Source organism: Haliotis cracherodii, unplaced genomic scaffold (assembly GCF_022045235.1).
Source record: "Haliotis cracherodii isolate W230 unplaced genomic scaffold, xgHalCrac1.p SCAF_4, whole genome shotgun sequence".
Taxonomy (NCBI): Eukaryota; Metazoa; Mollusca; class Gastropoda; order Lepetellida; family Haliotidae; genus Haliotis; species Haliotis cracherodii.
In genome coordinates, this window is record NW_027266297.1 from 57,516,788 (window position 1) to 57,541,229 (window position 24,442).

Sequence of the window (24,442 nt, forward strand, 5' to 3'; positions counted from 1 at the left end):
TATAATACAATGTTAAACATCTTCAAGTCCAGACTGAAAACCTATCTCTGACCTCTTTACTTTTCACCGCCTCAACTAGACATTGTCCAGTCTTGTTGATTGGTGTATATATATTTTTGTAAGCAGTATGGGGATGAGTGAGAACCACAAGAACCAGTATTGTAAGTCATCAAGTATACCTTGGGTTTTCGGGCGCCTTAGAAACATTCATAGTTTTTTCTCTAATCACATGAATAACTGTAAAACATCTCATTCGCTTATAAAACACAACTTTCTCTTAAAAACAAGCCATCATTTACAATGTCTGTGTGATGCTACACTCCCCGTTAAAATGTGGGTAATCATGATAAACGGGGCCGTCCGAAAACCTATGACCCAACGATATAGCGATATTATTATTATTATTATTATTGTTGTTGTTGTTGTTGTTGTTGTTTCACCCCATTTCACCTCACCTAAATAATAGAGTAAGTAAATGCTTTAGGCCGCAGTCAGCAAAGTTCAAGTTCCGTTACAACTGTGTGTGAATGACCTTGACCCTAGACTGACCGGGCAGTCAGGACTCATGTCATCCACACCTGGCCAGCAATCAAACATGGGACAGTGTTACTCAAGATACCATTAAATGAGAGGATGTCCATTGACTGTTGCAACAATGTTAATTTTCCTTCCTTTTGTTATGTAACCAAGCAAGGATATTATAACATTAACTGAATCATTATTTTCATCAATTCTTCACACGTTTTTTCTCACTCTGCTGCAGTAAACACTTATATTTAGTGCTCTAATATTTTGTAAAGTTTACATACGTGATTGTTGTTCCCAGTTGTGCGACCGAAGAACCCGTATGGCTACATCGGCGACGTGCTGAACCTGATCTGCAACGTGACGGACCACAAGATCAACGGCAATGTGTCGGGGTTCATGTACTTCACAAAGCAGTTCTATGATGGGGAGCGAGCCCTGCCGCTGCGTCACATCCAGATACTCAGCACGCGCAGCATCCGGCTGCAGTATCACGTGACATCCGGGGAGCAGCAGGGGACATACGTCTGCCACCTCAACAACACCGCCGACGGAACCAGCATGGTGCTGGGCAGTCAGTACGTCACCGTGGACTGTAAGTAGCATCTATAAGCAGGTCACTATCTACACCTCTCTTGGGCAGTGGGGCAGCCGTCACATGGAAGACCCCTGTTAGATTCCCAACATTGGTACAATGCATGAAGCCCATTTTCTGGTGTCTCCTGCTGTGATATAGCCGGAATATTACTAAAGGCGCATAAAATCATACTCACTCCAGCTATAGGGGCATGTGGACCAACCGATCTTGCAATTCTCTGTGAAGAGTCATGTCCCTTAGGCATGCCAGAATCTGCTAATTGCAGGTTCAGATAACTGAAATACTGTTCACAGTAGCAATCCAGTTATTATATGTTGTAAGTTTGTAGGTTTTAAGTCCATGGTGTTGTTGTCCAAGCTGATCTTAGTGCTAAGATGATCGTAACTCCCATACTTAACATAGACTTACGACAGTCGTAGCACTAGGGTTGTTTTGTACAATGGCACCCAGATTTGCTCCTTGAATCAATTTTGTTTGTCGGCACCTTGTATGCATGCTACTGGGTTTCACTGAAGCTTTCAGACATTAAGCTGATGTACTTAAATACTGTTCAACATCAAACATGTCACTAACACAGACGAAATGTGTTTCGTGGACTCATTATGACTTCGTTTTTTGCAGACCGAGCCCACCCAGTGAGTGCCATCAACTGCTCGGTGTATAACTGGGAGAACATGACTTGCATGTGGGATCTGGAGAGGAAGTATGTGAACAACAACTTCAATGTTCAGCTTGTGTGGGCGATAATGTAAGTATATCCTTCGTGCTCTTATTCGTGCATGATGCATGGATTGTGTGGGGCATGGGTGTAGGGTCCAGCGTTTGAAATTATGTCTGCTTGTCTGAGACTAGTAAAAGTCAGGAAGGACTAGTACCATTTCCTTGCTGACCACCACCAGTTTTACTGTTAGGTTGATGGAAACCCTGCAGAAAATTATTTTTGTGAAAAATGAAGATACAGGCTAATTTCTAACCCTGTGGCACTGGGTGGGGACCGTGTGGTGGACATTTGGCAGGTGGTATAGGGTATAGGGTGGAACTGGGTGGTATTGGGTGGGAGTGTGACGGGTTGGTATAGCATGGGATGGGGTGGTATAGGGTGTGACAGGTTGGTATGGGGTGGTATAGGGTGAAACTGGGTGGTATAGGGTGTGACGGGTTGGTATAGCGTGGGATGGGGTTTTATAGGGTGTGATGGGTTGGTATAGCGTGGGATGGGGTTGTATAGGGTGTGACGGGTTGGTATAGCGTGGGATGGGGTGGTTAGGTTGGTATAGGATGGGATGGGGTGGTGTAGCATGTGACAGGTGGTTAGGTTGGTATAGGGTGTGACGGGTTGGTATAGCGTGGGATGGGGTGGTTAGGTTGGTATAGGATGGGATGGGGTGATGTAGCATGTGACAGGTGGTTAGGTTAGTATAGGGTGTGACGGGTTGGTATAGCGTGGGATGGGGTGGTTAGGTTGGTATAGGATGGGATGGGGTGGTGTAGCATGTGACAGGTGGTTAGGTTGGTATAGGGTGTGACGGGTTGGTAAAGCATGTGACAGGTGGTTAGGGTGGGATGGGGTGGTGTAGCCAGTCATATGTTTCATTCAATTAAAATGGATGGGTATATATATGCACAAATAATCATCCCAGCTGCAAAATTAACCAGGCAGACAGGCAGACTTTATTTAGCCATATGACAATGGTTGTCTTGATATCAGAGCCTAACTAATCAGACACTGTCGGGGGGTAAGTATCATGGTGAAGGGTCAGGTGAAGGTTGTTGCTGGGAAGCCATGGCATGGGTTATCACATGACCCTGTAACTTCAACAAGCTCGATGTCGTGTTGTTGGTTTAAGTGAAACTTTATTTGCCTGAAGTATATGGTGCTTTTATACTATTTAGTGGTTATGAGTAGCATAAAATATATAGTGTGGTGTAATTATTTTCTTTTACGTTAGATTTTCCTGTATTTTGTTTAAAGCATGAACAGTTTCTGTTCACAAATGTTCATCAGATGACAAGTACAGAGCTTGACAATGATCAGTGGTAGCAGATGTCCAGATAAGCTGCGTAATTGTGTAAAATGCACAAAGTAATTCACCGTTACCCATTTAAATTTACGTTATTGCCTTCAACTGCACATGGGGTTGGTCGGGTAGTCTAGTGGTTAAAGCGTTCGCTCGTCATACTGAAGCCCCGGGTTCGATTCCCGACATGGGTGCAATGTGTGAAGCCCATTTCTGGTGTCCCCTGCCGTGATATTGCTGGAATATTGCTAAAAGCGGCGTTAAACCATACTCACTCACCCACTTCTATACAGAAAATATCTTCTGGATGCATAAACACTACTGCTGTTATATTGCACAAATTGTCACCAAGACAACCTTTTAATCAGAACTAGTTTTGAAAGTTGGTTTAATTGGTTTAAGAGAATCCAGCAGACTTGGCCCAACTGTAAAATGTGTGTAATATGTTTACCCCCCCCCAAAATATCAATATCCAGTGTGAATGGTAATATATGAGTAGGTACTAATCAGTATCTAGGAAACTTATTAGAAGCCTTTTGTAGACTGTAACAGGATCTGCTGTAACAGGATCTGCTGACCCCAAATACTGGTGCAGGCTTCATGTGGTTCCTCCATTTTGCATGTCTAAGGGGTAGTTTAATACACTTTTACAGACTGTTTAAAGGCAGGTATGTATTTGGTACTGTTTAGCTGCTTGTAATTTGCGTCTTCAAAACGCTTGACCCTTGTGCCAGAGTTGAAAACTAACAAATGTACAGTCAGTACATCTTTCTTATTCCTGCTTTTCACAGCTTGTGTGTTGATTTTCTGAACAAACCCATTCCTACCTTGCTTGTGTAGAGACTGACAACAGGCAGTATAGAGTTCTGTTAAGTTTGGTGTCAAGCTGTAAGTAATGTGTTATATGGCTAGTTGGAGAACTGTACAGCCTTCACTTCCTCCACGTAGTACCCTTGTGTAGAGACTGACGACAGGAAGTATAGAGTTCTGTTAAGTTTGGTGTCAAGCTGTAAGTAATGTGTTATATGGCTAGTTGGAGAACTGTACTGCCTTCACTTCCTCCACACACAGTACCCTTGTGTAGAGACTGACATCAGGCAGTATAGAGTTCTGTTAAGTTTGGTGTCAAGCTGTAAGTAATGTGTCATATGGCTAGTTGGAGAACTGTACAGCCTTCACTTCCTCCACACACAGTACCCTGCGTGGCCCACAGGTTGGGGTGTTGTCATCAGGTTTGAATCTCCAGTACCATGTTGGAACCAGGTTGGCTAAGGCCACCTATGCATGTCATTAGAGGCAACTAAATGGATCGTTTGTTTGTTGTTTAACACCACACTCAGCAATATTCACGCTGTATGACGGCGGTCTGTAAATAATCGAATGTGGACTAGACAATCCAGTGATTGATATCCTAAACATCGATCTACACAATTGGGATACGATGACATCCGTCAACCAAGTCAGCAAGCCTGACCACCCAATTCTGTTAGTCGCCTCTTACGACAAGCATGGGTTGCTGAAGGCCAATTCTAACTCAGATCTTTACAGGTCACTCAATGGATCAAGTGGTCAGAATCGATCATGAACATATGAACATCAAAAATACTAAATATTTCCAAGTTATAGCTATCATATTGCTGAGAGATAAAATGGGTGGATGTCCATGATCATTATTGTAAGGGAGGAGTAGGTTGTTGCAGCAGAGAGGTAATACAGCACTGGACATTGGAACTCATCACCCAGCTAAGACTCTGAAGAACATGATCTTACAGCCAGTGAACTAAACATAACACTCAATGTATTTACAAGCTTAACACAGTTGCCCCTGATGTGTACTGTAACTTAATTGTCCGTGTTTTCTCTGATTAAGGTTCAGTGTGCTCCAACTTTTAAACCCAAATATAGTTGCTGAATCTGCATTAATTAGTGTAATAATGTTTTAAACTTTCAGTTGAGCAAATTTCGGCTCAGTAATATTATACTGTCCTCATTACCTACCGTATGTACATCTATGATTATTATTATCTTCTGTAATATTTTTGAATCAGAATTGTCTTGAGTCACTTGGTGCACTTTTCTTTCCAATATCCCCCTACACTTCTATTGGTGGAAGGTAGCTTGTGCCTGTCTGAGCCTTGAGACTTGCTCCAGACATCCGTGACGCACAGTTGATAGTTTTTATTGTTACCTTGTTTCTTGTGTTGCAGTTGGACAATTTGAACATGCTAATTCTTATACTTACTGGTCTGGACCTTCTGTTTAACGTAATCATGAGCATTATTTGTGTGTAATAATGTCATCATGTAGCTTGAATAAGTGAATAAGTAATCATGTCATGTATAACATTTAATTCACCATCTGCACATTGGCTGGCTATCATTCATTCTTTTGTCCACCCACACAGCCATCACCCACTCATAATCTATCCAACCACCCATAATTCACCAACATCTATCCATCCATCAATTCAACCACCTGCCCGCAGCCATCACCCACCCATCATCCATCCAACCACCCATCATTCACCATCATCCATCCATCAATTCAACCACATACCCGCAGCCATCACCCACCCATCATCCATCCAACCACCCATCATTCACCATCATCCATCCATCAATTCAACCACATACCCGCAGCCATCACCCACCCATCATCCATCCAACCACCCATCATTCACCATCATCCATCCATCAATTCAACCACATACCCGCAGCCATCACCCACCCATCATCCATCCAACCACCCATCATTCACCATCATCCATCCATCAATTATACCACCTGATCGCAGCCATCACCCACCCATTATCCATCCAACCACCCATCATTCACCATCACCCACCCATCATCCATCCAACCACCCATCATTCACCATCACCCACCCATCATCTATCCAACCACCAATCATTCACCATCACCCACCCATTATCCATCCAACCACCCATCATTCACCATCACCCACCCATCATCCATCCAACCACCAATCATTCACCATCATCCATCCATCCATCAATTCAACCACCTACCCGCAGCCATCACCCACCCATCCAACCACCAATCATTCACCATAATCCATCCATCCATCAATTTAACCACCTACCCACAGCCATCACCCACCCACCCACATATCCACCCACATATCCACCCACATACCCACCCACATACCCACCCATCATCCATCTAACCATCCATCTGCCACTCATCCATCCCCTCTGTGGTTTGGTTGTTGACCACCAGTTGTTTCTGTGTTACAGGGAGGGCCAGTTTGACTGCCCCCACCCCACAAAGACCTCCTGCATCTGGAGGCCAATGGACGGGCGTGACTCCTTCCAGGCCGGCAAGACATACTACATGACGGTGATCGTCACCACCAAGGACAAGGCCAACGTTACAATGAGTGAAGCCCAGTCTGATGTGTTCACGGTAGAGACCAAGATGCTTGGTAAGTGTTCCTCTGACCTTCTTGTGAGAATCTGGCACGATGTCAGCTTTGCGGTGTCAGCTTTGCGGTGTCAGCATTGCGGTGTCAGCTTCGCGTGGGAGGAAGTCACTTGTGATGATGGTTAGATGTTTACAACCCACAAACATTTGTTTGGTGTTGACAAACCTAGAAACAGCATCAGGTAAAAATGGGGTTCAAACCTAGGTACATGGGGACGCAGCTCAATAGCAAATTTCAGTGGCTTAATGACTGGGCCACCTGAGCCCCCGATGGCGTGAGAAGTTTCTTTCATGCGTGGAGAAAATCATGTGTGGCCAAAGTCAACACATTCTTTCTTTGGAGACTTAACATAAATATCCATTTGAAAAGAAGCCACAATACACAGGGAGAAGTAATGATATGATATCGTGAATCTGGAATTGAAACACACATTCACAGTTTTCTGACACACCTGCACACCTCACTGCAGCTTAGACCACCAGGCCACCGATGCCCCCCCCCAGAATCCCTGACTGCCTCCATGGTCTAGTGGTTGAGCGTCCGCCCGGAGAGTGGGAATCTGGGGTGCTATCCCTGACTGTGTCATACCAAAAGACATTTAAAGATGGCACTTGTTGTTACCCTGACTGGCGATCACCATTTACTATGTCTGACTGAGTAGGGTATCCATGATAAACTGTGGCATGTTATCTCAGTGGGCTAGCACTATAAATGTGAACTATAACAAGCAGCCACACACACACATGCATGTACCTCCTGCAATAATCTTGGACGCGATGTTAAACCCCATTTCACCTCCCCCATACAAGAATCCCCTGAAATTGTGTTGATCTTGAGTTGATCTTGGGTTGATGTTGGGTTGATCTTGAGTTGATCTTGGGTTGATCTTGAGTTGATGTTGGGTCCATGTTGGGTTCATGTTGGGTTCATGTTGAAGTGATGTTGGGTTCATGTTGAGTTGATGTTGCAGTGAAGCCGGCGGCGGTGTCCAGTCTGACGCTGCTGGACAAGAACAGCACGTGCCTGTCCCTGAAGTGGCACCACAGCAAGTCCTTCAGGAACATGATGTATCGGCTGCACGTGTGGCAGGGGGAGCAGGAACAGGTACTGCCCATCATGTCAGGGCTTACACAATGGTTCACCTTCAGCTTGGCTTGCTTGATAAGAAAACAATAAATTGTGTAGCTAATGTTTACCAGTTAGTGCAATTGGTTTTGTGGGACAGAAAACAAAACAAAGTGCTGGAGGTTTAGTATTTGCACAGCACCATCCATATGTGTTCTTCAGAGAAGACTTTGCTCTCTTTATAAGGGTTTGGCAGTGACAGGAGACTATAGTTACAAGTCATTTGATCAATATTATCTACAAAGTTAATAGTTACTTGAATGTTGTTTGATTTGGTAGTCGTGTCTTCAGTTTTCTCGTCCATCCAAGATAGGGTGGCCTCCATTCCAGGTTTATGTTATTTGGACTACACCGTTTCTGGAACATCTGTCAGAAGATTATCTACCTGTGATTTCAGACCTTCTACCAGACCCAGGAGAGGAGGAAGGTTATTTGTGACCTTCACCCGGCCAAGGACTACGTGCTGCAGGTGTCCTGCATCCCTATCCCTGAAGGCCTGCGGGAGCCTCACGGCACATACAGTGAATGGACCTCCATCGTAGAGAGGACGCTGGAGGATGGTGAGAGATATGCACATTGTATAACACACCTTGTCACACCATACATTAAAATACTAGCTTCTGATTGGCTAAGGAGCTAATTATTTTCCATGTAGCCTGCTCATACCCTGATGAGAAATCAATCGGAACACACTTTGTGTAATTTGCTTATCTCACATAAGTATCAATGAGCTGAAATGAACTGACGTTTATCCAAATGTAGTTTGGTTTGGGTTGTCTCTGGAAGCTGTAAAAATGGCTCAATCAAAGTGTTTTACTCGGTGAAACTTCGGACATATATTCTGGGTCTGTTTGAAAGAACTGATCCCTTGGGGCATAGGGTGTGATGCCTGATGGGTACATGGGATCACACAAAGGGTACATCACACCATATAGAAATCCTCGAAATCTGTTGACAACATGTAATATCACAGGGCTGTCAACACCAGTGACAGAAAGCATGAGGAACACTGATCCTTGCCACTGGTGCAGCAACTCCCAATTGGTTGTTCCTTCACCAAGCATGGGCTACCCGGGACCTGTTGTAACCTGGACTAGCCACAGGACTCTACAGACTGAGGAATCAATGGTGCAGTAACTCCCAATTGGTTGGTTCTTACACCAAGCATGGGCTACCCGGGACCTGTTGTAACCTGGACTAGCCACAGGACTCTACAGACTGAGGAATTATAGAGTATCCAATCTAAATAGCATGCCAGAGTATGGCAGAGCCTGACTAAAAGTCTACTTTATTCAACTCTTACTTGACAGACCTCCTCCATGGTCTTGTGGTAGAGCGTCCGCCCGGAGAGCGGAAGGTCATACCAAAAGACATAAAAAGATGGTACTTGTTGTTATTCTGTCTGGCGCTCAGCATGAAGCGGCTGAAACAAGGACTGGTCGGCTTGGAGTCAGTATACTGTGTCTGAGTGGGGTATTCATGTTAAACTGCGGCATGGTATCTGAGTGAGCTAGCACTATAAATCGGCATCAGTCCGGACTAGTACAAGCAGCCACACACACACTTGCATGCACGTCACTATATAAGTGCAATAATCTTGGACGCGGCGTCAGACCCCATTTCACCTCACCTCACCTCTTACTACACATAGGGGCAGCGTTATTCATAGACGCACAGTGACCAGGACGCAGTATGTCCAGTGTTTACTGTTCCTGTTCATGATATTGCCGAAGATGTCTTACCTGCTCAGTTTTTCATCTTTGCCTTGTAGAATCATATTCACTCACCATCGGTATTGTTATGGGCCAAATGCTAAGAGTTCTATTTGTCCTTCAGTGCCGAGTGGGGTTCCTGGTATTGAGATCAGCAGTTTCAGATATCACAAGTGCAGCTCTCAGACCTCGGACTGTGAGGTCACCATCTACTGGCAGGTATGTAGGATATGGTTTGTTTGCTTATTCAGTGCCACAATATTCCAGCCATATGATGTCAGTCTTCTTACAAGTTTGGACCCAACTCTTTTGAGGTCTGATGACAGTCAGTCAACCAAGTTACCGAACCTCAGACCACCTCATCTCAATACTGATTCAATTTTCATTTTACCCAACAGCCAGTTGCAGACGTGGAGTGTAATGGGGAGATAACTCAGTACCAGGTGACACAGATCGACACGGAGACAGGACAGATGCAGGAGTTTGAGGTGGAGGGATCGGACACATCGATCAACCTCGGGATCAAGAAGGTCAGACAGTACTTGATCAGATTAAAAGCCAGAACTCGGGTCGGATATTCGGAGCATTCCGCATCCATGGTGATACCAGCATATCAGTACAGTAAGTTTATGATTTATATGTGGGAAATATTTTTATTGGCTGCAAGAATATTATCAGCACAGTGGTATCTGTAAATAATTAAGGATAAAATACAATGGAAAAATAAAAAAATCATTAAACAAAATTAACTGAAAAGTGTTAGTAGTTGTCAGGATGTTTATTTATGATTTTAGAATTGTTATTCTCATTTGTACCACAAAGTTGTTCATGTTGTCCAATGACCTTTTGCAGAGTTGCCTCCCCCTTCTGACGTCTTGGTGGAGGCCGAGGGTTCTGTTCTGCACATCAGCTGGGGCCCCCCTAAACACTCCCAGGACTCCCCCGAGGGCCACACCCTAGGGTACACACTGTACTACTGTACTGGGTCCAAGTTCACTTTCAAATGCGTGGTAAGATTTCCATTATATATTTCGAGAGTGAAAACATTGTTATTATCTGGTAGAGAAATTTGAGTGATCTTGTTGTTCGAGACTTACCTTTTTTGGGTCATCAAGTTTTGCCTATGGAGACCCACAGACCAATGAGTGAGTTATTTAGGTTTAATCCCAAAGGAGGAAATCCCTAAGTGATGCAGGCTTAATAGATGCTGACATTCCAAAAGGATGTATAAGATCAGAACCAACAGTCCGTGGATCCTGGCTTTGACAAAGCAACATAGCTATGCACAGCCACTTGCAGCTGAACTTGAAGGGTTTTTAGGAGGGTTGTGTACAGATGATGGCAATGAATCACCATCTCAGTGAGAGTCTTGTTTGTTCCAGGATAACATTCAATGGCTGCCCTTCACCACTGACCAAATGGCATTTGACTGGGCAGTGCCTGATGGTAACCTTGACAACAAGATGATTGGCATCTCAGCAGAGAGGGAGGTAGCCAATGAGGATTTGAGCAGTGGCATTATGTGGAACACATGTGTATACCAGAAGCGAAGGAGTGAGTACAAGCCAGAAACTGGTAGGAATTAACGTGTAGATTTTAAGGGTGACAAGTAAGAATTCCAAATCTTTAACATAAAAGTAGGGAATTCCCCACAAGGTTGTCAGCTAAGAATAGATTTATAAAAAAATATTGCAAAAGTAATTTTGTTATAAGGCAATGAGGCAATGCTAAGAACCAGTCTGTTGCTCCTTGTGTGCAAAGAGAACATAACAATTCTGGTGTCAAGTTGAAATAAACCAAAAACAACATTAATGTCGAATAAAGTAGTTTCGGACGAAATGTCCACACAACCTGCGATTGTATTCATCTTGCCCTTGTTTTTCAGAACCCTCCACTCCCAAAAATGTGCAATTTTCACCCGACCAGCCTGACAACGGCCTCCGTGTTGTGTGGGAGCGGTCAGACTGTACCCAGGACCCAGCATACACCACACACTTCCTGCTGTCTTACTGCACCACCAATAGTCAGGGAGGATGTGCAGGTAACCATGGAAACAAGTTGATTATGTGATAGTGCCAGGCTTCAGTTGATACATAGTCAGTTAGTTTGAAAAGTCATGGTTACACGATTGTCTTGAAAAGGCCTGAGCAAAAGCCTGGAAAATGACAAATTGTAGTTTTAACATCGTGCTTCCTTCTTGTGGTGACTTTGTAATATAGTATTAAATATCAGTTTAGAGTTATCTCCCTTCCTCCCTGTCATAAGCAAAGAGGCAAGGTCTTTTTCCTGTTATCTGTTGTTGTGTCTAAAATATGCATGCAATGGCAGAAGATTGTTCTTTCGGTTTCTTTATCATTAAGAAACCACCATACATCCATCCATCTTCCCGAGGCAAGGGAGTTAACTGACTGTAAAAATCCAGTTTCCACCCTTGCCCAACTAGGCTAGATTTCCTTGGCTCGATCATAGCACCTCCACTGGATATTATTAGTTATGTCCCTTCTATGTCCCTCCTATTGACCAATCAGATTCCACCTCTCATATCCCTTGCATTTGTTTGAAACAAAATGGTGGCACCCAGTGAAGACGCTCTGCATCAAAACACATGATCACCTTGATCAAAATATTGAAAAGATTTGGAAAATATCTATTGATGCTAAGTTGACATTACACATGCTTTGCAAATCCTGCAATCGACCAAAACCTGTTTGGCAGTTTACTAACCGGATGTCAATTTCGTTACTCAATTTTGATTGGACTGCAGACTCGTTAGTCCAGCCAAAATATGACTTCATAATTCCAGGGTGGAAACTGGACTCTACAGACAGTTAACTCCCTTGCCTCGAGAAGATGGCATCCGTCAGAAACTGATAAACAGTCTCCTTATTCAGTGGTCTCATTACTCTGCCACTATTGGACATTTTCAAGACCCCAGATTTTGTTCAACCATCTGTATGTATGTTACAGGCCCCACAGTGAACCAGACTGTGTCAAACAGAGAAGTGAGTTATCTCCTCAAGGATCTGTCAGCAGGAGTGAAGTACAGGGTGACACTGCGAGCTGTGTCCAGGTCAGGAGAGGGGCCAGAGAGTGAACCCATCTTCCATACGGTGGTTAATAGTGGTAAGGAATAGCTTACAAGTCTGATATATTCAAGTTAGCTCTGCTGTTCTGTGTTATTGTCTCAAGGCTTTGAGAGTTCCATAGAGGGCAGTGTTTTGAGTTGAGGCAGGTTGGCCATGATATACAGCTGTGCGTGGCCTTTGTAGAACAAACTGCAGTTTAGCTAAGTTTGAAAAGATAGTGGCTGGATGGGTGACTTCACTTGGCGAACCTTCTTTCCAGGATTCTTGCTGACAAAATCAGCCTCTGCGTCATCTGGTCCAGATAAACAGTTGTGTCTGCTGTGATTAAGTCTCATTATTGTGCAATCTATACTCACTAGTTGCAGAGTCTCCTTTTATTGTTTATTTCTTCCTTGTGAATTAAATATGTTTTCCGTTTTCTAGACCTGAACCCTGGTGAGATGGTCGGGGTGCTGTTTGGCTGTCTGTTTGTCCTGCTGCTGATCATCATCATCTTCATCCTCTGCATCAAGTGAGTTGTAGACACCTGTCGACACCTGTAGGTCTGCGACGTAGACACCTGTAGACACCTGTAGGGCTGATTTAAACAACTGCTTCACTGGCAATAATAATGTGTGGTACTAGTTGGTCATAATTTCCATATTTAGCCTAAAAGCAAAAGAACTGTTGGGTTGTTTGTTTAACCAAATGTGTTTCTGCTTTCAGGAAAGTACACAAAATGAAGAAAGGTTTCTACATGCATGTCAACATTCCGAGTTTGGCGACATTACCTCCGCTCAGAGAAGGCGTAAGTGGCACTCCTTGTTTGTTGTTTGTTGTCAGACTCAGCAATATTCCAGCTATCAGACGGCAGACTATAAATATGTGCCAACTGATAATCATAAATTTAAAAATATAGAAATGTCTTACAGTGAGTTATGCTAGTTTGTAGGAGGTGATTCTAATGTTGATCAGGTGGTCACAATAGAGCTGTGGCTGTAAGGGGAGACAACTCTCCGCATGTATAAAACAGAGCATGCTACATTGATCATATTGTTAACATCATTGAAATTGTGAAAGGAAAGTTTTGAAAACAAATTTTATGAAGTAAATGATATACTGGAACCGTGGTTGGATGTAGAATGCAAATGTAAGTTGTGCCTGGTGTTGTGCAGGACCCCCTCCATGACGTGTCACACCACTACCCCGGGCGCCCCCTCCCGCAGGTGCCTCCCACCACCTCCCACACAGGCCCTGATGATGGATACTCAAGTGCTGATGTAAGTATATACTGTTATACTAATAATTAGGGTCCAAGAGGAATATTTTTATCTTTATGATAAGCATTCAATCAAATACGGCAAAATATTGTTGAAATCTACAGAGCCTACTTTTAATTCACGGAATTTGAGTAATCACTTGAACAATGATCCTTTGCAGTGGTGCAGATAAAGTTTGACAGTGTAATCATCTGTCATTTCTTTTTTACAACAAATCCATTTTGGAAGACTTAGCGTCTGTATTTTAATCTGGTCAGCATTTTAGCTTTTGTATTTGTAGTTATTAAATCATATTTCATGTCTTTTAACAGACTGATCCCAGTTTTGACCCACATCGATATGAGCCAATATCCAACCCAGGAAAAAACAACAACAACAACAACAACAACAACTCCACCAAGAGAAACGTGAGCGTCTCTTCTGAAACAGCGCTTCTGTCCAACATGGAACACAACAATGAGGATGAGGGCAAGTGTCAGCCGTACCAGGTCACACAGCTCAGTAAGATCAATGGGCCTGGTACCTCCTCCCCAGGGGGAAGGTCAGGTGTGAAACGGACCAGAAAACCCTATATTAAGAAAACAAGCTTGTCGGACCGGAGTGGAATTTCTGAAAGGGGAGATAACTCTGTGGAGAGTTACTTACAGGCGGACATGACTGGGGAGTCAACAGGTTCAAGATGTCCGCCGGACGCCAGGTGCAATCAGGGTCTTCCATTCAGTGAACAGAACAATGCCCCTCTTCATATTCCTCTACAGGAGGCTCGTGTTGGGTTTGTGTTGACCCCACCCCCTCAGACAGGGCCCCCTCCTCCCCCCGCCCCCCTCCCAGGGTTTGTAGGCCTTGTGGTGAATATCCCCTCACCACCCCCTAGTGACAATGCATCCTACATCACGGATGTGACTGCGTTAATGCGACCGTTTGACAATAGTTTAGAAAAAACTGCAGACACTGCCCTGTACAGTAAGATCGGGAGTGATGGTAGCTCATCCCCACCCCCCAATACAGGGTATGTGTCATATGATCAGGCTGAGGCGGTGGGCCGCACTCCCTTTCCAACGATGACCAGCACCCCCCAGGGGGATGCGCCCGTGGCGGTCAGGCCACTGAGTGAGTACATGAAGCATCTTCCCCTTAGCTACTACGAGGAGCCACAGCCAGATCAGGAGAATGGGCCGACTACAGAACTGTGATGCCAGATGGCATAGTGTTGGTTATATCAGTTGCTGGAGATGATCTGACCCCAGGACAAGGAGAGCCAATCAGAATCAAAAGTAGAGACATGTAGTAGCCAATCAGAGGATACAGAGTGAGAGAGCCAATCAAAAGAAGGCAAAGTGCTGGCAATTAGAAAGAAGTATTCTGAGACCAATGACAGAGCACTGATGATGAACAATGAGAAGAAATGAGAAGTGCTATGAGAATTATTATTATTATCATTATGATTATGATTATGAAAAGTTATTTATTTCCAGAAGGATGGATTCAGCATGTGGAGAGAATGTGGTTTGCTCCATGTTAGTAATAATCCTTCCACAGGATCAAAGCACAGGGTGATAGGATGTCATTCCTGCATTGGCTTATTGACCAACTCCATCATGTGTTTCTGTAAGAACCATTTTATGACACTGAATATGAGTAAAAAACAGAACAGCTGTCATTTCATTGAGAATTTTGTTTCTTTCTCTCACAAATATTAAAAATGAATGTAATTGTGATAATTTTGACATTCCATTATCACTATATCAAGCGTCATCATTGCATGCACTGTTGCTGCACAGTGAGGTGCATCTTGAAGGAGTAGTTCTTGTGTATGAAATCTTGATTTCTGCATTTATATGTGGAGGTGCATGCATATGCATGTGTGCACATTTGACAGTCTGTGATTTCATGGTGTAATGCTCCCAGTAGCAGACAGGGTAATGTATACCAGAAGTTGAATAAAATGGTATGTTCTTAAGAAGACACAATAGGGGCATTTCTGTTCCAACTCCTTGGGTATCTGAAGAGAACAGTTTAGGTGGCATGACTTCTGAGATCAGGTGAAAGGGAGGGGTATTTCAGGTTTGACTTCTGTACATCAACTTGAGTTGATCATTGGGAGGCACAGAAGGTCTTACACTCCACAGCAATATGGCACTCTGACACACGTCTTTGTTGAAATACGGGACGTCAATCGCAGCTCTGCAGTACCTGTAGTTTAAAGGACCAGGGCCCTGGTGGTGTGGGTGCTTCCTGCCTGGCTTGCCTGGTCTTGGGTTTGAAGCTTGGATTCACCCCCAAACTGTTGGGCTGTCTGCACCTGACCTAAAAAGTGTTTGCTAAAGTAGTAAAAGTCTGGGAAATGCAGACGTTCTGAGCCATCTCACAGCCCCCTTATAAGTACAGCATGTGGGGGTCTACTGCAGTAAACAGCAGGAAGTTTGTTTGGCGGTATTATTTATTTAGGGTGTTGAGTAATTACGGTTGTTGCTGTGCATGTCATCTGAGGGAAGAGGTTCTTGGTTATGTTTTAATAGTTGAGAACATTTCAAGAAATGATGTGTTCCATTTTTGCAAATACTTTCTCTTCCAAAACATTATACCTCAGTGAGCAGTTATTGAGATCAGTTTGTCTGTGCAAAAATAGTGTATTGTCAAGTTAGGAATTTTTTTGTCTCAAGGTAGGGATATTCTTTGGGCCATCAATTCCAAAAATTATATTATTCAATGTATAAGAGGAATATAAATATGTAATGTGGGGGTTAATCTACAGATAAGCTTTATTTAGGGGTTATAATTAAATTAATAATTAAAACAATGGGTTTAAAAAGAATTTGTGTCTTGTGCGGTACTTGTATAAGTGTATGATTATGAAGCTGTCAGATGAAGTGTTGAAGTATTCAACGTCTACATGACCAAATAATTCTACTTCCTCGTGTTATTGTTGTCCAAATGTCAGCAAGTATGTTTCATTCCTGTTTTAGATGTTTTTTAAGATATCTTGCCTCAAAGTATATATATTTTTTTTAATATATATTTTTTTGATATTTTATGTTTTAAGAATGGAAGATCTCCATACAGGTTGAGTATGCTTTCCACTTCATTCAGTCTGAGTTTCCTTGTCTTTGTAAAGATTTGTACATACATACCTGTACATAATGCATTGCTCTTGCTGATCAATGTTTCGGATCAAACAGATGACTCCACTCTTGTATATATGTAGCAATGTAATAGTGTACATTATGATAATTCATTTGTCAAAGAAGTGCTTTCGCTCAAGAATTTAATTCTTGAAGTTGGTATGTCTGTATATACAGTCCAAGGTGTATTTAATCTGTGTAAATGAAACTATATTGTAACACACTTCTTTTGTGTTATACACATGCAGTATTGCATTGACTTATGAAATGTAGAAATATTGTGTGGCTTTTAGGCTTAAAAAATAAAAGAATTGGTTCTTGGGCAGTGACTTTTGAAAAGATAGTGCGTGCAGGCAGTGGGGTTTTTTTTGTGGTTTTTTTTATTGTTCAAACTAGTATGTAGCCAAATAAACAGTTGTGTACCATCAACCTGGGAAAGGGCTCCCTACATAAATAAGCATACAAACTCCTATTGCTACCATTACCATCACACAAGATGTGCGTTAAAGCAGTGCGCATGTAAGGGAAGTACATTGCATGCTATGTTGGATAGCATTGTTTTTAAGTATTAGGATTTTTACTCTCTTTTTGTAAAATGGAAATAAAAATTTAACGTGCAGCAGACATTATGATGCGGGTGGTGCCTGAGAACCAAGACTATTATTCTTTTTAGCCTTAGTAGGGTCATTTTCCCTTTTACAATACCAGCAGACCAGTCGTCTAAGGCACTGGTGTCTGCTGTGCTGAGTTGCATCCCTTAGATGTGTCCTGGTTATGATCATGGGTTTGAATCCCACATTCACGATGAATTTTGGTGTGTCGGCACCATTCTGTGACTGTCAGTTTCACCTAAATGGTAAACATTTTCAGCCGGGATCGCTTCATGCTTTCATCCCATGTTAAACTGACACGACGTGATATAACTGCAATTCTGTTCAAGGATTGACACAACTCACTGTTAAGCCTGGACCAGGGGAAGATGGTCCCCTTGTTATAAGACTAGGTCTCCAAAGGGCATTGGCATGGTCTATGGAAGGTTCCTGGAACAGTGATGTCCGAGTGATTGATGGGGAAGTTAATCTCACAGCTGTCCCCTGAGTGAAGTGTGTCATTGTTTCGCATCCTATCATCCACTTTGTCTATAACAACTCTTAGTGACTGTGATATTCCTGTCCATGACATGAAACTGTACACTCACTTACATATTTCTAAGCTCACCTGCAAGTCGCAAGGCCTCTCATGTTACAAACGTCAACATGTCCAGGCATCGATCAGTCTAAGTTTAAGACTTGGAGCCTGGTCCTCCCTTCTTCCTTGAACTTCTATGAATAGTTGCCCAGTCCTTGGTGCGAAATTTGCAGTGCAGAGTTGCTTCCCTTGGCCGTATCAGAAACTTATCATGGATTGGATCACTAATTCTCTGTGATAATGTTTCTAGGTTTGTCAGCACCTGGCTAATGCTAGTGGGTTTTAACCAATGTGGTCAATGTTCAAGGTCTGTATTAGGGCGGAGGGGTAGCCTAGTGGTTAAAGCATTTGTCACGCCGAAGACCCAGGTTTGATTCCCCACCTGGGTACAATGTGTGAAGCCCATTTCTGGTGTCCCCCACCATAATATTGCAGGAATATTGCTAAAAGTGGCGTAAAACCGAAGTCACTCACTCATTTTCTTAAAGTCTGCATCACTTCAAGCTTTCGTCCCACAGTAAGCTGGCACGCCGTGCTATAACTGGAACACTGTTGAAGGCGGCATTAAACCCAACACAGTCAGTCCTGTAGTAGTTTTATCACCTCCATCTCCTGACCCCAAATATCTTGCCAGGCTTCATGCTGTCACTCTGTGCCAGGTGTTTCTGATCTGCTTCTGACATCCATGACCTGCAGAACATGACACAGCTCCATGTGATCATCATTCCAGTGCAATAGTTCTGAATGTGGGACATGCTGTCAGTACTAGGTATCTCCACGCGCAGATCATGCACTGTTTGTCATGTTGCAATGCCTGTTGATCCATCCCTTTATCAAGTGTTCAAATTGCTGCAGAATTCTTATAGTATTAAGTGTGAAATGCTTAGGCATGAAAATCAAATGTTGACAAAACATCATATATGGCAAAAGTGTTTCTTTGCAACGATACATATTTTTTAAAATGTCAATGCTAATGCTTGGAGTAGAGCGAAGGAATTGTTTTAAATCAATGAATGCTTTGGTGGCTTGATTGAAGGGGAGGTAACTTTCCCTGTAGAGTTGTCTCCCTTGACATGCTCTTGCCCAAGCTCCTCACAGTGATAGCTGATTCGGGGTGCTCTCTATACTATCGTTGCCACCAGTCAAAGGTCCCCACTGTGATAGGCGGCCACAACCATTCTTGGAGTTGTACTCACAACCGACTGACCGTTATGTTTACAAACAAGTAATGACTGCCATTATGCCGAATACTCTTACCCCAGCTCAATTATTTTCTTTGTCAGTTTGAATTTCTGTTTCATTGCAACTCTCATGTAACTGGTATTTCAATTTAAAGGAGAATTTCATTGATTTTCCATTTGTCTGCAAGCTCAAACCAATCTGATTAAACAAACAAAAAGGTAAATTCACCTTGCAAATCTGAACAGTCATAAACCTTTTCAAAATTCGCTATGATGTCAATCCCAGAGACATTAACAAAAATTGGGGTTAGAGGGCAAATTTCAAGATTCTTGTAATGGCCGTGCCCACACTGGTGGCGGCAATGTTTCCGAGAGTGTAACGAAGGTGTCACACGCTGGGAAGGAGCTTGGCTCATGCCATTCGTCCAGTGACACAACGGCCATGGTTGTCTAAACCAGAACTAAGCTTATGGTACTGAAGCAGTGACGACTTGTCCTCAGTTGCTTCAGATTATTCTACCATTGGCCGCTGGCAGGAATCCTTTTCAGATTTTGTTTACAACAATTTTAACTTTTTCTTTATTTAATTAAATTTTGACTATTCTTTTAAGCATGAAGAAGGATAGCAGGTTTAAGTTTACACATTATATGTATCCTGTGTTCTAATCCATGACAATTGGCTAGTGTAGACAATTACTGACTGGATTGTGTTAAATGGCAAAATAGTGCATGTTCATGTCAATCTGTGTTAGGGGCGCTGGGGTAGCCTAGTGGTTAAAGCATTTGCTCGTCACACCAAAGACCTGCGTTTGATTCCCCACATAGGTAGAATGTGTGAAGCTAATTTATGCTATCCACCGCCATCATATTGCTGAAATATTGCTAAAAGAGGCTTAAAACCATGCACACTCACTCCCTGAGTCTGTGCTAAAGCATGGACATTGAGATTGTTTACTTTTATGTTCATTTCAACATTCCCAGACCAATGCCCTACAATTCTGATTCTCAAGTTGAAATGAAGAAAATGTAGTCTTTTTATATTTTTCTTTTAGTTTGTTAACAAATCAAACTTTATGCTTGATGTTTGTCATCCCAAACTGCCAACTTACTACTTTATTCATGCTTTTGATAAGATTTCTTAACACAAGTTTCACATTTTCATATTTTTCTATGCTGATAATGAGGTTGAATCTAATTGAAGAAACTGGTTCCCGAAACTACTCATTTTCTCCTACATTTTCAGCGTTAATTTTTTCTTCAGCTGGTATTTCAGCCTTTTCTTGCTTTCCTCTGGTTGTGATCTGTACATAAAAAGGTTGTGAACATTAAACTCTGTTGCGATCATGACAATGAATTCCTGTTGTCTGTCTGTCTGTCTGTCTGTCTGCTGGTTGTGATGATGCTCATGTTTGTGTGGTCCCATCACTTTTATATATCATTGTTGAATAAACCTTCAAGACAATCTCCACTTGTGTTGTTTGTCTGATGACCTGTGCTGTATAAACACAAACACACATCATTGGTCCGACTGAAAGAGGCAACTTAGCAAGGTTATAACACACATGTACGTCAAGTGCAGGGTTGATTGAAAAGTTTAAGCCTCACTTAGAAGGAACTGTGTAATAGTGAAATCTTTCTGTTGTGGATGTTCCATAGAGGTTGCCCACACTGACTTGAGTCAGTTGAGCAAATTCTTGAGCAAGTCAGTAATCTAAGCCAGGGTCTGTGACCTTTGAAAAACTTCAGGAACATGCAGTGATCAAGTCAGGAACAAGCATTTCCTTCTATCTGGTTCTATGTGAGGTCAGAACTTACCAATAAACCCTCATATTCGGTTTTAACTCACCTGGTCCATAGTGTGGCATCCATCCGTCCGTCAACAATTTTTTCAAACGACTTCTTCTTTTGAACCACTAATTGGAAATTAACGAAATTTTACTACGCATCCTTAGGTGGTGGGGATTAAATTTTTTACAAATGGTGGCGCTGACCCCCCAGGGAACTGAGGGCTGGGGCCAAGTAGGGGTTAATTTGGCTATATTGCTTTAAACGACTCCTTCTCTGGAACTAAGAGATAACTATCAACCATATTTGGTTGGAAGAATTCTTCAGTGGTGAGGATTCAAAATTGTACAGGGGTCTGAGGGGCGGTCCTAGATGTGGTCCTACATGGGGTTTATCACAGGGGGTGCACACCAGGAGACTGCCAGTGTGTTGTTGATGACAGTTTGTGATGTGGTCCTAGATGGGGTTTATCTTAGGGGTTTCACAGCAGGAGACAGTGTGTTGTTGATGACAGTTTGTGATGTGGTCCTAGATGGGGTTTATCTTAGGGGTTTCACAGCAGGAGACAGTGTGTTGTTGATGACAGTTTGTGATGTGGTCCTAGATGGGGTTTATCATAGGGGTTTCACAGCAGGAGACATTGTGTTGTTGATGACAGTTTGTGACGTGGTCCTAGATGGGGTTTATCATAGGGGTTTCACAGCAGGGGGCAGTGTGTTGTTGATGACAGTTTGTGACGTGGTCCTAGATGGGGTTTATCATAGGGGATTCACAGCAGGAGACAATGTGTTGTTGATGACAGTTTGTGATGTGGTCCTAGATGGGGTTTATCATAGGGGTTTCACAGCAGGAGACAATGTGTTGTTGATGACAGTTTGTGATGTGGTCCTAGATGGGGTTTAACACAGTGGGAGGCTGCCAGTGTGTTGTTGATGACAGTTTGTGACGTGGTCTCAGATGGGGTTTATCACAGGGGTTTCACAGCAGGAGACAGTGTGTTGTTGATTACAGTTTGTGGCATGGTCCTAGATGGGATTTAACACAGTGGGAGACTGCCAGTGTGTTGTTGAGACAGTTTGTGGCGTGGTCTCAGATGGGGTTTAACACAGTGGGAGACTGCCAGTGTGTTGTTGATGACAGTTTGTGACGTGGTCTCAGATGGGGTTTATCACAGGGGTTTCACAGCAGGAGACAGTGTGTTATTGATGACAGTTTGTGATGTGGTCCTAGATGGGGTTTTTAACAGTGACCTGGTGGTGCTGTACCCCTGGACAATGTTCTCAAAGCGATTTTTAGTGCTAGGATTTCTGTAGCTTTTTTTAAGCTAAGGGAGTTAGTCATCTTAGCATCTGGTGCCAGTGCTGGGAATTTGTAAAACAATAATAATCTGTTCTTGCAAAAATCATTTGTCATCAGGTTGTACCCCGAAATAAATGAGTCACTGGACAAACTGGATGTTCTGCAAGTTAATGGGATGTGGGCACCAAAACACTGTCTCCTTTCAGAGATTAATATTGTATATTTTTAACCGACTGAAGAAATATTCTATCGCAAACAAACTCCCCAGACCCTCAGAGAATATTACACGGTTGGTCCCTTAGAGCTGAAATTTAAAAACGGACACAGTCATAAAAACAAGGAAATCATGTACAGTTTCAAATGTACAGGTGTGTAACAACAGAGCTGTCTGCACTGACCATAACGGTATGTTTGTATGTCAAAGGGGCACACAGCACTATACATAGGGATCTCACTGGGGAAGTACCGGCCCACGGCAACACCATGGAGCTATTGATCTGGACAGTGTCATTGTGCTTCTATGAAAGGAATGTTGAGACAGGAACACATAGAGTTATACAGCTCGTCATGACGTGACGTTACATGACAACTTTCCTGGAAGTTGATAATCATGTACTGACTACAAACAGAGGAGTATTGCATTCACCTCATGGTAAATGACATTTCTTGATAAATCACAGCATGTACTGATATTAACCAAATCATATTAACATAATCATTATTAAGTTGACAATTATTGTTTGTGTCATTCATATATACTTGAGAGGGATAGAACTAAAAGATCACATGCTTATATTAACCAAAGTTTGTCCTTGTCTCAATACATTTGAGTGTTAAAACTAAATTCAGCCAACATTCTGAACGGTAAGTTTATCAGTTGTTAGGTTTTATGATTTATTTATAAGGTAGCGACACTAACCTTCATTGGTTCGAACTCATTCAGTTCGATACACTGGTTGCCTTACAACAAATAATGAAATCTGTTTCTGTTATTCAATCTTTTATGTTATGTTATCTTTGAACAACTGCATGTTGTGAATGTGCTTTCTTTGTTGTGTTTTTCATCAATAGTATCCGCTGTGGACAGGAGACAAGAGAATTCAATATGGGAACAAGTTTGTGCGGACATTCAGCAGTTGTGTGTGTAGCGTGCAACACTGGAGGGTAGTTTCACAGACAAGGTATGTTGAAAGTAGCGTAGACTAACATGTAGTCTCAGAAAATATATAATTTTGATTGGAACAAGCTACGCCATTTAAATTGAACTGAACCTGTTCAAAATCCAGACTTGCTTCAATTAGAACTTTAATAGTGTTATATTAAGGGCAAGGCTGAAAGTAAAAGTATTTTTGAGTCAGAGTGAGTTTTGGTATGTTGGGGTCAGAGTGAGTCCTGGTATTTTGGGGTCAGAGTGAGTCCTGGTATTTTGGGGTCAGAGTGAGTCCTGGTATGTTGGGGTCAGAGTGAGTCCTGGTATGTTGGGGTCAGAGTGAGTCCTGGTATTTTGGGGTCAGAGTGAGTCCTGGTAATTGTTGGTGAGAGTGAGTCCTGGTATGTTGGGGTCAGAGTGATTCCTGGTATGTTGGGGTCAGAGTGAGTCCTGGTATTTTGGGGTCAGAGTGAGTCCTGGTATGTTGGGGTCAGAGTGAGTCCTGGTATGTTGGGGTCAGAGTGAGTTTGAAGGCCTGGTATGTTGGGGTCAGAGTGAGTTTGAGGGCCTGGTATGTTGGGGTCAGAGTGAGTTTGAGGGCCTGGTATGTTGGGGTCAGAGTGAGTTTGAGGGCCTGGTATATTGGGGTCAGATTGAGTTTGAGGGCCTGGTATGTTGGGGTCAGAGTGAGTCCTGGTACGTTGGGGTCAGAGTGAGTCCTGGTATTTTTGGGAAAGAGCGAGTCCTGGTATGTTGGGGTAAGAGTGAGTCCTGGTATGTTGGGGTAAAACTGAGTGTTGGTATGTTGGGGTCAGAGTGAGTCCTGGTATGTTGGGGTCAGAGTGAGTCCTGGTATTTTGGGGTCAGAGTGAGTCCTGGTATTTTGGGGTCAGAGTGAGTCCTTTGTATGTTGGATTTTTGGACTTTTCTTTGAGACCTTTTCTCAGTCA

The 24,442-nt window shown here is 42.9% G+C and overlaps 1 protein-coding gene across 10 annotated transcripts in view; it reads left to right on the forward strand.

Moving 5' to 3' along the window:
* Positions 1 to 18,410, forward strand: part of LOC139479772 (roundabout homolog 1-like) — a 108,622-nt gene extending 90,212 nt beyond the window's left edge. For 9 of the 10 annotated variants that reach the window (XM_071262631.1, XM_071262630.1, XM_071262633.1 and 6 more), the window contains 16 exons: positions 827 to 1,120; positions 1,745 to 1,871; positions 3,795 to 3,809; positions 6,398 to 6,585; positions 7,556 to 7,689; positions 8,108 to 8,270; positions 9,547 to 9,641; positions 9,821 to 10,043; positions 10,275 to 10,432; positions 10,805 to 10,976; positions 11,308 to 11,463; positions 12,390 to 12,545; positions 12,932 to 13,019; positions 13,214 to 13,295; positions 13,663 to 13,767; positions 14,079 to 18,410. In XM_071262631.1, the coding sequence (XP_071118732.1) occupies positions 827 to 1,120; positions 1,745 to 1,871; positions 3,795 to 3,809; positions 6,398 to 6,585; positions 7,556 to 7,689; positions 8,108 to 8,270; positions 9,547 to 9,641; positions 9,821 to 10,043; positions 10,275 to 10,432; positions 10,805 to 10,976; positions 11,308 to 11,463; positions 12,390 to 12,545; positions 12,932 to 13,019; positions 13,214 to 13,295; positions 13,663 to 13,767; positions 14,079 to 14,960 (3,038 nt within the window). In that variant the 3' untranslated portion in view covers positions 14,961 to 18,410. The remainder of the gene's footprint in view (positions 1 to 826; positions 1,121 to 1,744; positions 1,872 to 3,794; positions 3,810 to 6,397; positions 6,586 to 7,555; positions 7,690 to 8,107; positions 8,271 to 9,546; positions 9,642 to 9,820; positions 10,044 to 10,274; positions 10,433 to 10,804; positions 10,977 to 11,307; positions 11,464 to 12,389; positions 12,546 to 12,931; positions 13,020 to 13,213; positions 13,296 to 13,662; positions 13,768 to 14,078) is intronic. The other variant, XM_071262640.1, reaches the window with a different exon arrangement.
* The last annotated feature ends 6,032 nt before the right edge of the window (positions 18,411 to 24,442 follow it).